At 55.0% G+C, this 14,608-nt stretch overlaps 1 protein-coding gene across 4 annotated transcripts in view; it reads right to left on the reverse strand.

The window, feature by feature from the left end:
• Positions 1 to 9,658, reverse strand: part of ADCY6 (adenylate cyclase 6) — a 53,669-nt gene extending 44,011 nt beyond the window's left edge. For 2 of the 4 annotated variants that reach the window (XM_043446844.1, XM_043446845.1), the window contains exons 1-4: positions 9,521 to 9,658; positions 4,144 to 5,002; positions 521 to 670; positions 10 to 131 (exon numbers count right to left, since the gene is read on the reverse strand). In XM_043446844.1, the coding sequence (XP_043302779.1) occupies positions 10 to 131; positions 521 to 670; positions 4,144 to 5,001 (1,130 nt within the window). In that variant the 5' untranslated portion in view covers position 5,002; positions 9,521 to 9,658. Of the gene's footprint in view, positions 1 to 9; positions 132 to 520; positions 671 to 4,143; positions 5,003 to 8,419; positions 8,559 to 9,520 lie in introns of those variants that run through there. The other 2 variants (XM_043446842.1, XM_043446843.1) reach the window with 2 other exon arrangements.
• Between the last annotated feature and the right edge of the window lie 4,950 nt (positions 9,659 to 14,608).

Consider the following 14,608-nt stretch of genomic DNA (forward strand, 5'->3'; position numbering starts at 1 on the left):
CAACTCTACCTGACATTGTCGTGCTTCTGGATGTAGATCTTATGAAACATCATGTCTTCTTTCTTTGTGTTGATGTCTTCTTTCATCTCCATGGCAACATGCTGGGGCAACACAGACAGCAGCAGCCGCTCCTAGACCAGTGGTTTCAACAGGGCACCGCTATCTTCCTGGCCTCACGCTTTAATCCCTCCTGGTCCCTCCACATCCCTGGAACCCTCCCTGACCTCTCTGGAGACCTGAGCTACCCTCCTGGACCGTAGCCTGACCCTCCTCCGATAGAGCCCTCAGCAGACACACACCCCAGTCTTCTCTGACTACACCCCATTCAACCCCTCAGGTGCATTCCATCTATTCCCTCCCCTCCTCTGACAGGCCACCAAGTCCAAAGTCAGAGAGCCTCTGTGACGCAGTCAGGGGGAACCATTCACTACTCCATCGAGTGCACAAGGTGGCAGATCCAACCTGCAAGCTATCGTTAGGTGGGGCGGGGGAAGGCCGTGATCTGGAAGAGCAGCCCCACCTGCTGCCGGTTCTCATGCTGCAGGTGCAGCCGGGCCTGGATGTAACCGCGGGTCTCTTGAAAGGCCTGGCGCTGAGACACCTCAGCCGGATAGTGAGTGCAGATGCCAATGACATTGGTGCAGAGGAACAGCAACATGTTGGCACCGAGCTGCAGAGGGGTGGCAGAGGCAAATGGTGACCACCCCCAACACACACAGCTGCAACTAGCTAGGCTCTCGGCAGACGGACTGCTTTGGGGAGGAAGCCAGGAGCCTGTGCCCTGTCTTCCCCAAGCCCAGCCCCACCCCTGCAGTCCAGCTCCCCATTCCCCATAGGGGTCCAGCTCCCTGCCTGGCTCACCCGTGGTAAGAAATGTGATCTTTTCACAGCTCCTGGGAGTGGACGCACCAGCCAGGGCCAGGTAGGTCACAGGGCCTGCCCCAGCACACTCTGACTCCCTGCCACACAAACACCCCAAACAAAAGACACATGCTGCTGCTCCAGCACGTGGTTCTCCTCACAGGACGACACCCAGGAGACCTGAGCGCCAAATCTCCCTGTGCGTGCCCAGGACAAGTCACCTCATCTCTCTGGGCCTGTCTGCTTGTCTGGAACCTAGAGAGGGACAGTGAGATCTCCAAGGTTCCTCCCTACCCTGACATAAATTAATATGATAATAATGACTACTATTATCACTACTGGAGCTAATTTGTTGGCTATTTACAACGTGCTTGGATTCTATAGGTGTGCTCTATACATTAACGAATGCATTTCTTACAACTCTATGAGATGGGGAGCATGATCTCATTTTAAAGGTGAGGGACTCAGGTGCACAGAAGTTATATAAACTGCCCAGGATCTCACCGCTGGTAGTAGCTGGTGTGGGACTCAAGTACAGGACAGTCAGACTCCAGGCTGTGTCCTAACCCCACCGTGTACTACAGCCCACGTTCCCAGGACTCCAACTCACTCCACTCACCAATGCTCTTGAGGCCCACCTCAGAACCCAGGCTTGGGAGTCATCGATTCCACTGACACGAAGAACGCTTCTGAAGTGGGATGGGGTGCCACCACGCCTGGCCACCCCCAACACTTGGTCCAGCCAGGTCCCTACACCCTAGGACCCCAACCCAAGGGTATTCCATCCTCAGTCAGCAGCAGCAACAGTGACTGGAGAGCGAGTCTAAGGGAAGCTGGCCTCGGTGATTCTGGAACTTCAGGGGTTAACCTGGCACTTGTGGCTCCACCCCAGAGTTGGCTGGGGCAGGGCTCTGGTTTTGGGAGAAGGGAGAGCAAGAGCACCAACTGGAAGCCAGGAGTTCTGGGCTCTGCCCGGAACCAGGACTCGTCCTGCAAAATTGGGCCTGTCACTCAGTCTCTGGGACCTCGGCTTCTTGTTCCTTGGGTAAGACGGAGGGTGGGCCGGCTAACCCCCAGCCATTCCCAGCTCCCGCCCTCTAGGAATGGTCTCCCAGCTTCCCTTCTCTGTGCAGCTCACAAGACCCCCCCTTCCCAGCAGCAGGGGTGAAGAAGGGGGGCACACTATCTCCCTCGGGGGTTTCTAAGAATAGCCCCCAGTGGGGGAGAAGAAAAGGGGGGGCAAACCAGGCAACTTCCCTTCCTGGCCCCAGGAGCCCAAGAGGAAAATGTGAGTCATGGTGGAGGGAAGGGGAAGGGGGACAAGAGACTGAAATAGATCTGTACACAGACCCCGATCCGACTGTGAGAAAAAATGGCTGCCAGGGCAGTGTAGGACATGCCAGGCTGGACTGGGTCACCGGGTGAAACGGCTCAGCGTGTCTGGGTGAGTGGGTCAGAGGACGATGAAAGGTCTGGATCTGGGAAGGGGCTGTCCAAGGACCATAGAAAGGAGGCCAGAGCCCCACCCAGAAACCTGAGAGCCAACTGGGTGCAGGGAATCCTCAGTTCAGAGCAGGGGTATGGGCTGCCCTGGCCCCAAGGACTGGCAGCTTTCTCCCCTCACCCCAGGAACATGCTCACTGAGCCCCACTGCTTGGGCACCCTGGAGAGGCGGGAGACTGGCACAGTCCTGGCCTCCAAGGACCTGTGCCTCCCTAGTCAGGCCCTGGGCTTGGCTCTGGGCACCAGGCCAGCAGAAAGCAGGGAAGAGACACCCATCTACCCCAGAAAGGATGGGGGATGGGAGGCTCCTCCTTCCCCAAGAGGGCAGTCCAACTCCAATGCCCAGTGTGACAGCTCCCCTGGAGAGAGATGGGGGGCTAGCAATGGCAGAAGGACCCTGGCCCTTTAAGAGATTTGACAGCGCCCTGCGGGTATGTGCTCCACAAACTGGCTATAAGGTTACTCTTAAAAAGGTACATTCTGTTCCACAGGCGAGGCAGGGAAGGGCATCATGCCAGAGCACCCAGCTTCTCACCCTGGGAGCCCCAGGCAACTTCCTCTTTGTGGGTGGGGCTGGGTGGGCTACAGGCCACAAGCTCTGGGCAAGGTAGAGCAAGAAAGAGGACAGCACCATCTACACCAGGGGCCAACGGAGGGATCACAAGGAGGGTCGGGGAGCTGTATCTGCAGCAGCCCCAAAGGCTCAGCTGGCAAAAGCCCCTGTGCCTGGTCAGGGGACGACATGAGACAGCCAACTCCACTGGTTCACGTCTCTCTGCAACGGATGTCCCAGAAGCCCCTTCGCTGGGTCCCATTCCCCTCCAGCCTCCCCACACCTCGCTGCAGGTGAGAACACCACCCTGTGGGGCTCTACTCTGCGCTGGCAGAGGGCAGGGCCCAGACAGCAGCATCACGAGGCAGACACCATCTGTATCTCCTCTTTACAGAATGGGAACCTAAGACCGGGAGAGGCAAGATGTGCTATCTGCGCGCTCACAGAGAGGATTTCAGCCCCTTGGACAACCAGGTCTGCCCGCAGCCAAGCTCTTACGAGAGCCTCACCTCACATACCACTCAGAACCCAGAAGCAGAAGCCCACAGGGTCAGAGAGCCTCAAGGCAGTTTCCAGAGCCCTGGTGCTCAATGGGAAGAAGGCGAGATGAGGTCGGAGTCTAATGCCCCTCTTGTCCACAGTCCCACCCCAAACTACTCCCAGCCCAGGAGAGAAGAGACCACCCATCAGCTCCCCTGTCCTCTGGGAGCTGGCCTCAGTCCAGGAGACAGGTGACTCCTCCCTTGCCAACTCCATCGAAAACCTACTTGATCCCCCCACATCACCACCGAGAGCTGCCTAGAAGGAAGGCACCAAGCCTGGAGTCTCAGGTTGGGGTCAGGGGTCAGGGTAGGATATAGCCTCCCCTGCCCCTCTCAGCCTTGCCCCCACCCAGGGGCTAAACATCACTGCCCTCCTCCAGCCCTACACTGTGTCTCTACAGATTATACTGTTTCAAGCGCCTCAGGCTAAAGAGCTGCGGACAGTGGCCCACGGGAACAGAGCACAGGGTCTGCAGCCTTCCTTCCCCTCCTCAGGGCCTTCTGCCCCAGATCGCAGATGGAGACTGACCCCTGAAACCGGGCGTCCCAACCCCTGCCCACCTTCCAGATCCAGCCAGACATCCCTCACCCAGTGTCCATCCAGGACTCACCCGCCCCCCTCATCACCAGACCCCTTCTCATTCCTGGCCTGATGCCCCAAGGCCTACCTCCCCGACCACCCACCTGCTTCCAGAGGAAGGCATCACCACGGTTGAGCTGCCAGGCCAAGATCAAGTGCAGGGTGGAGAGGCCCAGGCCGCTGAAGACAGCGGCCCGCATGCGGATGGGGAGGAGTGTGTAGGTGATGTAGACAAAGAACACAGGGCACCAGAGGCCTGCAGACGGGCTGTGCGGGTCGGCTGCCAGGGCGCCCCCGACCTGCACGGCCGCCAGGATGCCCAGCACCACATAGCTCACCACCCACATGGCGTCCTGGCGGAAGCTGTGGCGGTTGCACACCACCATGAGTGCCACGAAGAGGGTGGCTGCGCAGGCCAGCAGGGCCACATAGGCGGGCTGAGGGCGGGCGGGCGCCGCGTGGAAGGCCAGCAGCACGGCCGTGAGCAGCACGAGCACGGCCATGAGCAGCGTCAGGCTGCTCTGGTTCATCTGGAAGAAGTACCGCTGGTACAGGCGCTCCAGTTTGGCCGAGCGGAACTGCTTCGACCTGAACACCTGCACCAGCTGGCGCCAGCAGGCTCGCCTGCTCCTGCTGGCCACGCTGGGGGCCGCCTCAGCTGCCCCGACGGCCACGGCCCCCTCAGGGTCCTCGAAGCCCAGGGCCACCGCCCGCAGCCCCAGCTCCGGGCCCTTGCCTGGGCCGCCCCTCCGGATGAAGGCCTCATCCTGCCAGGGGCACCGAGGGGCAGTGGCGGGGGTTGGGCTGGGTGGCTGCGCACCCTGGAGGCAGCTCATGTAGCGGGGTGTGCAGAAGCCACTGGTGCGGGTCCCGCGGCGCGGCCGCTGCTGCCCATTTCGTTCCCCCCAGGCTGTTTTCCGTTCATCCACTTTGGGGACCAAGAGGCCGCTAAACCAAGACATCCTGCGGGGAGGAAAGGAATGAAACGGTGTCAATACCCCCATCACGGGCCGCCACCACCAGCAGCTCTCACTGAGCACTTCCTGCTGCCACGCTGAGCGCTTCGGGCACATCCTCCTCCTAAAATGACTCTGAGGAAGACCAGGGTAGCCCTAGTCAACAGGTGAGGAAGGGTGGGGTCACCTGCCCAAGGTCAAGCAGCCACACAAGTGTAAGAGCCGAGATTCTAACCCAGACCGGTCTGACTCCAAAGCAGTTCACTTAAACATCCACCTCTTCCCTACAAGGCACTGATCTGGTGGTCACAGACTCGAGTGCCTGTCAGTGAGAAAAGCCACTTGGCTCAGGAGAGTGAGGGCTCACCCCAGACAGGGGCGAGCACCACCCCGCACTGGGGGACTGGTATCCCAGTGGAATCTGCTCTGATTTTTCAACAGAAGCTTTTAAAAATAAGAGTAGACTTTAACACGACATCCCCTGGTTTTACATGTTGGCAAGGGACTTCCCTGGTGGTTCAGTGGTTAAGACTCCACTCTCCCAAAGTGGGGGGCCCAGGAGTCATCCCTAGTCAGGGAACCAGATCCCACATGCCATGTGGTGCGGTCAAAAGATTAAAAAAAAAAATTAAACTTTGGCAAGTAACCAACATTTCTCAATACTGCAAGCCAAATAAATCACATCTATGGAATGAATTCAGCCTGTGAGCTGCCAACTGGTGACCTCTGTACAAGCGGGGATCTTGCACGCGTGCGCGCGCGCACACACACCGCACACTTCACCAAGTGAAAGTCAAACTCTTCCCCCAGGTTCCAGCTTAAACGTAACTTCCTCAGGAAGGTGTCCCAGGCCCCCACCCAGACTAGGTTTGGTCCCTTATTCACTCTCCATGCATTCCCTCCGTAGTACTGGTCACAACTGAAACTAAATCACCTCTTGGAAGAGACCCTGATGCTGGGAAAGACTGAGGGCAGGAGGAGAAAGGGGCCACAGAAAACAAGATGGTTGGATGGCATCACTGACTCAGTGGACATGAGTTTAAGCAAACTCCAGGAGATGATGAAGGACAGGGAAGCCTGATGTGCTGCAGTCCTTGGGGTCGCAGAGAGTCAGGCAAGACTTAGAGGCTGAACAGCAACCACAACACCCCTTGTTAATTGTGTGACTCTGCCCCCAGACTATAAATGTTATGAAAGGAAGGATGATACCTAGTTTGTTCAGCACTTTATCCCCACCCCCAAGTACCCCGAGCATTGAGCCTGGCTCATAGTAGGTACTCAACCAATTTATATGTTGAAAAGATAGGAAAAAAGCAAGCTCAAGGGACTAGTTCAAGAGAAGCTAACGTGAAATAATAACTAATAGCGATAATCCTATGATTCTCCATCTCTCTTACTGTACTCTGGTTCACTTAGCCTCTTTGCTGTTCCCCAACACACCATGCACAAGCCAGCCTGGGACCTTGGTGCTTGCTGTCCCCTTTGCCTAGAACAAGGGCTCCTCCAGGTCACAGCTCAAACACCCCCTTATCAGTCAGCTTTCCCTAACCACTCTATTAAAATAGCAACCCCCTTTCCTGGCGCTCCCTATCTCTCTTCCGAGCTTTATGCTTTATTTTTCTCCACCGCTCTTATCGGCAACTGCCATTTTATATATTTTTCTTATTTGTTCATTGTCTGTCTCTCCTAACTGGAATGCCAGCTTCACGAGGGCAAGGATTTGGGCTGGTTCTGCTCACTGCCACATCTGCAACACCTAGAAGGGTCTAAATGAATGTTCACTGAGTGGACAGGTGGGTTGGGGGATGGATGGATAGATAACACTTCCATTCACTTTCCCTCTGCTTTGAAGGATTATCTGATCATCACCAAAACCCTGTAAGGCTGGTCCTGTGGCCACCCAGTGCACGGGACAGATTTGACAGCCAAACAAAACAGAATGAAACTGAGGTCCACTGGAGTCTTACACGGCCGGCCCAAGCTCAAGGGATCACGAGGAATCAAGTCAGCCCCAGATCTCACGTCTCCGGGAGGAGCGTCTTGACCTGGGGCGGGAGGACTCCCTGACAACACCCTGGACGTGTCTCCAGCTGAGCGCAGCTCAGGAGAAGGTGAGGGTGAGAGCCCCGCCACCATGGACGCCTGTGTCCCCTCCAGGGCTCCCTTCTTCCATGCCCACGGGGCACCCTGAGGGGCTCCCCACACAAACCTGCAGAGCTAGCAGCACTGACATTTGTACTCATGAGAGGAGTACCCAGCACTTGCCCAGGTGGCCACGGAAGCAGTGTTTCAACTGACACCCAGGGACCCACAGAGCAGAAGGCAGCCTGGGGACCTCTCTGCACACGGGAAACCCCCATTCCCAAGCACACTCCGCCACGTTCCCTTGGTGTCCTTCGACCCCTTAACATCACTAACTGCACCATCTGGAGAAACAAATCAAAAACCCAAGACTTCTGGTCAGGCTGGTGTTTGGAAAAGGTCACCGAAGAAAGCCTGGCTCTTCAAAACAGTTCCCTGGAAACGGGGTCTTGGGGATGAGACTAGGCTTCAGACCTTACTGTGATTATTTGCTAGCTTCACGGCCTCGGACAAAGTTACATCACCTCCCTATGTCACTTTCTTCATCTGTAAAATGGGAATAAGAAGAGTTGCAAGGAAAGAATAGAACAGCCCCTGCCACGCATGTAGTACACACTTAATAAACATGAGCTCTTCTCCTCGCCTTCCACCACTGTGAATCTAAAAGCCTGTCAATGTCCAAGAGATGGAAAGAGAGGAAAAGTCATGAGCAAAACCCCACACATGCCAGCCAGTCACGTGTCACTATGTCCTCAACTGTCAGTCTCCAGAGCTGCATGAGACACAGCCCAGAGCAAGCAGGTTGCCCACTCCCCGTGATATTTTACTTAAGCCTCTTCACCCTCACCCGTCCCCTGACCTGTCCTTACCACCACCCTCCCCACCATGGCCAGACCTCTGTTCCCAAAGGACCCGTTTCTGGCCATGTTCCCAGCCCCCTGGAAGCACATCCTAGCATGTGGCTTGTACTCACAGAGGAAGGCACAGACATTGTCCAGCAGAATGCATGACCCTCCCAAGAACGCTCTGACCCCACAAGCGGATGGCTTCAGAGATCTGTAATTGTCCAACCAACTGCAACCATCCCACCCTGGGCTCCACTCCAGGCGCTGCCCAACTTGGGAGAACTCACTCCTGGCACCCCATGCCAGGCTGGTACGGCAGGGAACAGGGCAGAGTACTGTTCAAAGCCACAAAACTTCCCTATATGGGCCCCCACCCCTACATGTCCAGGAACCCAACACTGTGAACCACAGACCACCCGCTCCTCCCCAGATGCAGGCTCCTGAGCCTGTGCCCCGGACCCCTCCTCCCCAGGCTCCTAGCCTCTTTGCTCTCTCACCGATCTTCTGCTCCAATGCAGATCCAGGCACCTCCGGCTCGATCTGGGAGCTGTGTCCATGCAGCCTGGCAGACCCAGGCCCAGGGCCCCTGACCCCAAATCTGGATCCTCTGGTGGGTCTGGGACTTGGAGCATGAAGTAGGCCAGGCCCCAGCCCCAAGGATGGCTGTACTTGCTGTTTCTCCCTACACCCTTCGCTCTACACCCTCTTCCTGGCCAGCTCCTGTCCCCATGACCCCTCTGCCCCTGCCCTCCTCGGCAAAAGGAGGCTCCGGGGGGGACTTTAAAAGGACTTCAGAAAGTTCATGGCAGAAGGCGCTGCCCAGGCCGGGCACTTCAGTGCCAACACCACCCAAGAGGCTGGGACGTGGGCCTCAATTCCAGGCCTATCCAGATGTGAATGAGCTCTGCCAGGGTCTGTATCAGGAGGTCCGGCGACCCCTCCCCTCCCTCCCCCAGCCCCTGGTCTCCCTGAAGATGGCACTGAGCTTCGTCCTCCGCCACAGCCAGAAAACCCCCATCAGGGTCCTCCAGTCACAAGGCACTCGGATCAGGGGAGGCTGGGGGAAGAGAGTCCACCGCCTGACTCCTGATTCGAGCTTTTCAGTGGGGCCCCAGAGCTGTTCTGAATAAATTCTGCCCTAACAGCCGGCCAGCACACCAACCCTTTCTGTTCCCAAGGTCTGGGGTGAGGGGGGTGATTGCAGGCAGAGGGCACCCCTCCCTCCCAGGCACAACCACACTCTACCTCAAACTCGGAGACGCACCCACAGCCCGGCTGCAAAAACCTCAGGGCAGCCCCTCCCCCCCGTACATGCCTCTCCCCATCTTCCCCGCCGGCCGGGAACTCGCTCCGGGTGGAGAAAGAGAAGCGCCCGGCGAGGGGTGAGGGTGGGAGCCTGCAGCCCGGGACCTGAGTCCACCGTCCCCCATCCATCCCCTCCCGGACTTCCCCTCCGCCAGTCCCGACGGCCCGGTGCTCGCCGCTCCTGCGCGACCACAGAACTCTCGGGGGGCCGCGCGGGAGTCCGCCCACCGCCGCGCCGAGACCCAAGAGCCGGGCGCCGCCGCCTCCCGCGACGCTCCTCAGCGCGGTCTCACCTGCCGGCCGGGGTCGGCGCCTCCCCGGGGCCCCCGCCCCGCCGTCCCCGCGGGCTCCGGCCGGCCGGCCGGCAGTCCCGCGGTCCCGCTCGGCGCCCGTGCGTCCCGGCCGTGCCGCCCGCCGTCCGCAGTCCGCCGAGCCCGCGCCCCCTCCCTTGTTGTCCAGCGCAGCCGCCCTCTACCCCGGATCCAGAAGTCCCCTCCCCGCCGGCTCCCGGACTCCCCGCCTTAAAGGCACAAGCTCCTTTTGTCTGGGCACCCCCTCCCCCCCACCACCACCCCGGACGCCCGGCCGAGCGGCCCGACTCCCTTCGGAGGAACGGGGTAGGGGCGAGCGAGACCGAAGAAGAATGGAAACCCTCCCTCCGCACGCCCCCTCCTCTCCTCCGGCCGCTCCCTCCCCCAGTCTTGGGAAAACAGGCGGCTACTGTTCTGGGATCAAGACCCCGGGGAGGAGCCGGCCGGTCGGCCTTCTCCCCACTTCCCTCCACCCCCGGGCTGCCTCCTCTAGCATTCTCTTCCCACCCTCACTCCCGGGGTCCCCCCACGCGCAGGGGAAACCCACTCTCTGGCAGCGATTACCCGACCCCCCTCCCGCCCTCGCCCCGTGCCCAGAGGGTCAGCTGCCTCCCTGTCGGGGTACCCTGGGACTGAACGGGTGCCCAGCACCCACTCCTCACCCCTCCTCCCTACCCCAGCCTCCACCCCGCCATTCCCGCCCCGCCTGCCACGGCTCTGCTCGCTCCCGAGGGAACTCGGTTTAATAATTAATAAAGATTTCATTCCACAAGGCGCCAGGTGTGTGCGGCCTGCTTCCCCACACATCACTTTTTTCCTCTTCCTCCTCCCTCCGGAGCATTGGCCCCACGTGAATCTCCTGCACCCAGAGCCCCAGGGGGACTGAGGGAAGGGGCACTCACCACGTGGCCCCACTCTCCCTGGGAAGCCGCTCTCCAGGACCTGCCCATATGTAGACACACACACACACACACCTGCACCTTTCACACACACACACACTTTTTACCCAAAGGGCTGTGCTTCTCTGTGGAGTGGGGGTGGGGGTGGAGAGAGGGTGCATTGCTAAGGTACTGAGAAATTGTTTGAGACTCTTATTTATTTCCCACGTTTTCAAGCCCGGAGCTGCAGCCCAAGTAACCTGGGTGATGGGGAAATCACGTGGAAACCACTTTAACCCTTCGAGGGTTAGAAAGACGGTGTCGCCGGAAAGGAGAAGAGGGTGGGTGAACTCACCCAGGATGTAGGTGATTCTGACTTTAGAGGGGTGCCAGTCCACCCGAGCTGAGGAGAGGGCGGCTTGTCAGCCTTCCCCTGGAGCGGCTCGCATGGTCCTCAACCAGACCCGTAGTTCCTCCTTCCTTTGGTAGCGCCTTCACCACCCGAGGTCCCAGCCTAGATATCTGAAGCGGCTCTTCAGACCCAGCCCTCCCGCCCTCCCTTGCACTGTGCTTCAGGACCCAACTCTTGTCCTTGCCAAACTCCTACTAGGATTCCACTGCCCAGGACAGAGCCGGAGGCCAGAAAGAGAGGCGAAGAATTAAGAAAATCCCTTTCAAGGGGCTTCCCTGACGGTCCAGTGGCTGAGACTCCGCGCTCCCAAATTGCAGGCGGCCTGGGTTCCACCCTGGTCAGGGAACTAGATCCCACATGCCACAACTAAGACCTGGTGCAACCAAATAAATATTTTTTAAAAAAGAAGAAAAAAAAAGGAGAAGAAAAGCCTCTTTCAGTCACTTATCAGGCATATATAATTGCAAACTCTTCATCTGGGGTTAATCATCACTTACTCTCTTGGTGCCTCATCTATGAAATAGAGATAAAACCATCTGTCTTGTCTTTTCTTACAGAATTTTCAGGATAAGCTAGAAAAATGTTGGTTAAAATGTATGAGTCTCAGTGGTTCAGGCCTGGCCTGTAATTTGACCTTTGGGGCCTTTCTGCCTGACTTCTCCCTTCAAGTAGCCAGTGTTCTGCACTGTCAAAATTTCCTCTCTGATCTGAATCTAGTATCTGCCACTTATCTCTTAGAATAATATGTTTATGGACAGTATTGGGGAAATACAAAAGACATTGAGGGAAAGAAATGTGTGTGTTATGAAATTTTATATTTCAGAATGGAAGGCTTTATCCTTCATTTTATTTTGGAATGGAAAAGAAAATTTGGGGGACACCAACCAAGTAAGCTGAAGAAATATGCTAGGGGTACATCTCTGGCCTCCTCTACCCTCCTGTAAAGCTGCTATGTCAGTCTGGCCTCCTAAAGTCCTTTTCCGGTTCCCCAAGGGCAAGGCTGTCACCAGCATGTTTCTTTGATCCCTATTATCAGCCCCTTACACAGAGGATCTGTTTCTAGCGCTATCAGGGCCATAAAAATGATTCCAGCCCTTTACTTCACAGATAGGAAACATGAGCTAGTGCTAGGCATGTGGGGAATATTTAATAATTAAAAATGTTAATCTATACACTATTAGAGCAGGAAGAAATCTTTATGTAATTCAGCTGCTATACTTTCCAAAAACAAAATAGCAAGCACATTTATATCATTTGCTGTGCACTGAGTAGTCTAAGCCCTTGACTTAAAATAATTCATTTAATCTTCATAATTAAGTTCATGATGTTATTACTATCCTCACCTTGGAATGAGGATGTACCTCACTTTTCCCATGAAAAATGAGGCACAGAGAGGTTCACTAATCCCAGGGTCAAAGAGAGGTAGGTCCAGATTCTGAACACGGGCTGCTTGGCTTCAGAGTCTGTGTGTGTCACCACTGTCCTCTACTGACTCTGGAAAACCCAGCCCCTGAGATGGGAATTGACTTCCCTATGATCACCCAAACCTAGACAGCATATTAAAAAGCAGAGATATCACTTTGCTGACAAAGGTCCATATAGTCAAAGCTATGGGCTTCCCAGGTGGCACTTGTGGTAAAGAACCTGCCTGTCAATGCAGGAGACATAAAAGACACAGGTTCAATTCCTGGGTTGGGAAGATCCCCTGGAGGAGGGCATGGCAACTCACTCCAGTATTCTTGCCTGGAGAATTCTATGGACAGAGGAGCCTGGAGGGCTACAGTCCATAGGTCACAAAGAATTGGACATGACTGAAGTGATTTAGCACAGCACGATGGTTTTTCAGTAGTTGTATAAAGATGTGACAGTTGGACCATAAAGAAGACTGAGTGCCAAAGAATTGATGCTTCCAAATTCTGGTGCTGGAGAAGACTCTTGAGAGTTCTTGGACTGCAAGGAGATCAAACCAGTCAATCCTACAGGAAATCAACTCTGACTATTCATTGGAAGGACTGATGCTAAAGCTCCAACATATTGACCATCTGATGCAAAGAGCCAACTCATTGGAAAGGACCCTGATGCTGGGAAAGATTGAGGGCAGGAAGAGAAGTGGGTGGCAGAGGATGAGAGTTAAATAGCATCACTGACTCAAAGGACATGAGTTTGAGCAAGCTCTGGGAGATAGTGAAGGACAGGGAAGGCTGGCGTGCTGCAGTCCATCGGGTCACAAAGAGTCAGACCCAACTTAGGGACTGAACAACAACAGCAACAAATGATCACACAGCTGATTGGTGACAGAAGGAGGACCAGAACACAGAGCCCCTGACCCCGGGTCCTTTCCCTTTCTACTCAGCTTCACTGGGTTGGCCCAAAAGTTTGTTTGGGGTTTTCCATACGATCTTAAGGAAAAACCCAAATGAACTTTTAGCCAACCCAAGATTATAGACATGAGTTGTTCTCATCCTTCTCTATGTTCCCTCAGAAGCACCACATTCTTCTGCTGGCAGGTGGCAACATTTTTCTTGCCTTTGGCTGTGGGGAATGCATTGAAGGGTAAGGACAGTGGGCCCCTGATCTGTAGCTTCCTGACCCCAGAAGAGTGAGACCTGCTGCTAGTGACTGACTGCAGAGGACCAGGGACTCCAGATTAGATCATGGGTTAGAGTCTGGGCCTTCCACCAGCCCCTCAGTGAGAGAAGGTTGCACATGTGGGACATTTTTAAGTCAAATCACCTCCGTCTGAAATGCACCAAGGCTATTTAAAAGAGCTTGCATAGCAAACATGGAATTTTTGAGACGGTGGTTCTCAGACTTAATCCTGAGCCCCTGGAAGAAATGGTACTCTTAGCAGACCATGATGAAATATTAATATATTAAAATACATAATGTGCTTTGCCAGATCTAATAGATTCTAGAATCACAGGCACCAATGTTTTAGAAAAAAAAATTGGAGAAACTTTAAAATTGAGAAAATTCTATTAATTTTTAGTCCTTGAGCCAGAACACAACGGCTATTACTCAATTTTCATGGCAGAACACCTTGATCCAGCTGAGGGAACACCAGCTCTGCTAAGCCTGGTTTGAGAACCACTACAATAAGTGAAATATTCAGAAAAGACCTTCTTATCCCAGGGTGGAAAATAAAACCAGTCGGGAATCAGTTGGAAAGTTTTAACCCTAACAAAGAGAATTAAAAAGAGAGAGGCGGCTGGCATGAACTGTTTCTATTGTCCAAGTCTAGCTTAATGTCAATGACTGTGGTTTTTTCTAATACAGACCACAGTCACAGAGTGATATACTCTCAACCCCTCATTTTCAGACAAAAAGGAAATTCCTATGAGAAAAGTGCATCATATGTAAATACAAGTTCCACATCACTGTAAGTGTATCTGGACAATGCTATAAATACCCAGTGTTGAAAGCACCCTGGAACATAACTAATGGAAGAGCTTGGGTCCCCTGAGCTTTCCCTGGCTTGTTTGGGAAACTGTTAAGCGAGCCTCTGCCTACTCCCTTTTACAAGGCGAGGATTCCTTTACAGGGCAAACAACCATTCCCTGGCTTTTCTCTCTTCAAGATCAGATTTCTGTGTATTTCATTTCTGGAAAGTAAGAAAGATGTGTCAAGACAACCCACATTCGTATATCCCCTGTCCACTACCCACTGGAACGTGGCTACTGCCACCATCACCACCCCAGAGACTCTTGGCTTCCACTATGTCCCAGGTTAGAGGAGCCCTTGGCTGCCACCAGTCCCACATGCACTACCACCTATGGGAAT

The sequence above is a fragment of the Cervus canadensis genome, chromosome 25 (genome assembly GCF_019320065.1).
Source record: "Cervus canadensis isolate Bull #8, Minnesota chromosome 25, ASM1932006v1, whole genome shotgun sequence".
Lineage (NCBI taxonomy): Eukaryota > Metazoa > Chordata > Mammalia > Artiodactyla > Cervidae > Cervus > Cervus canadensis.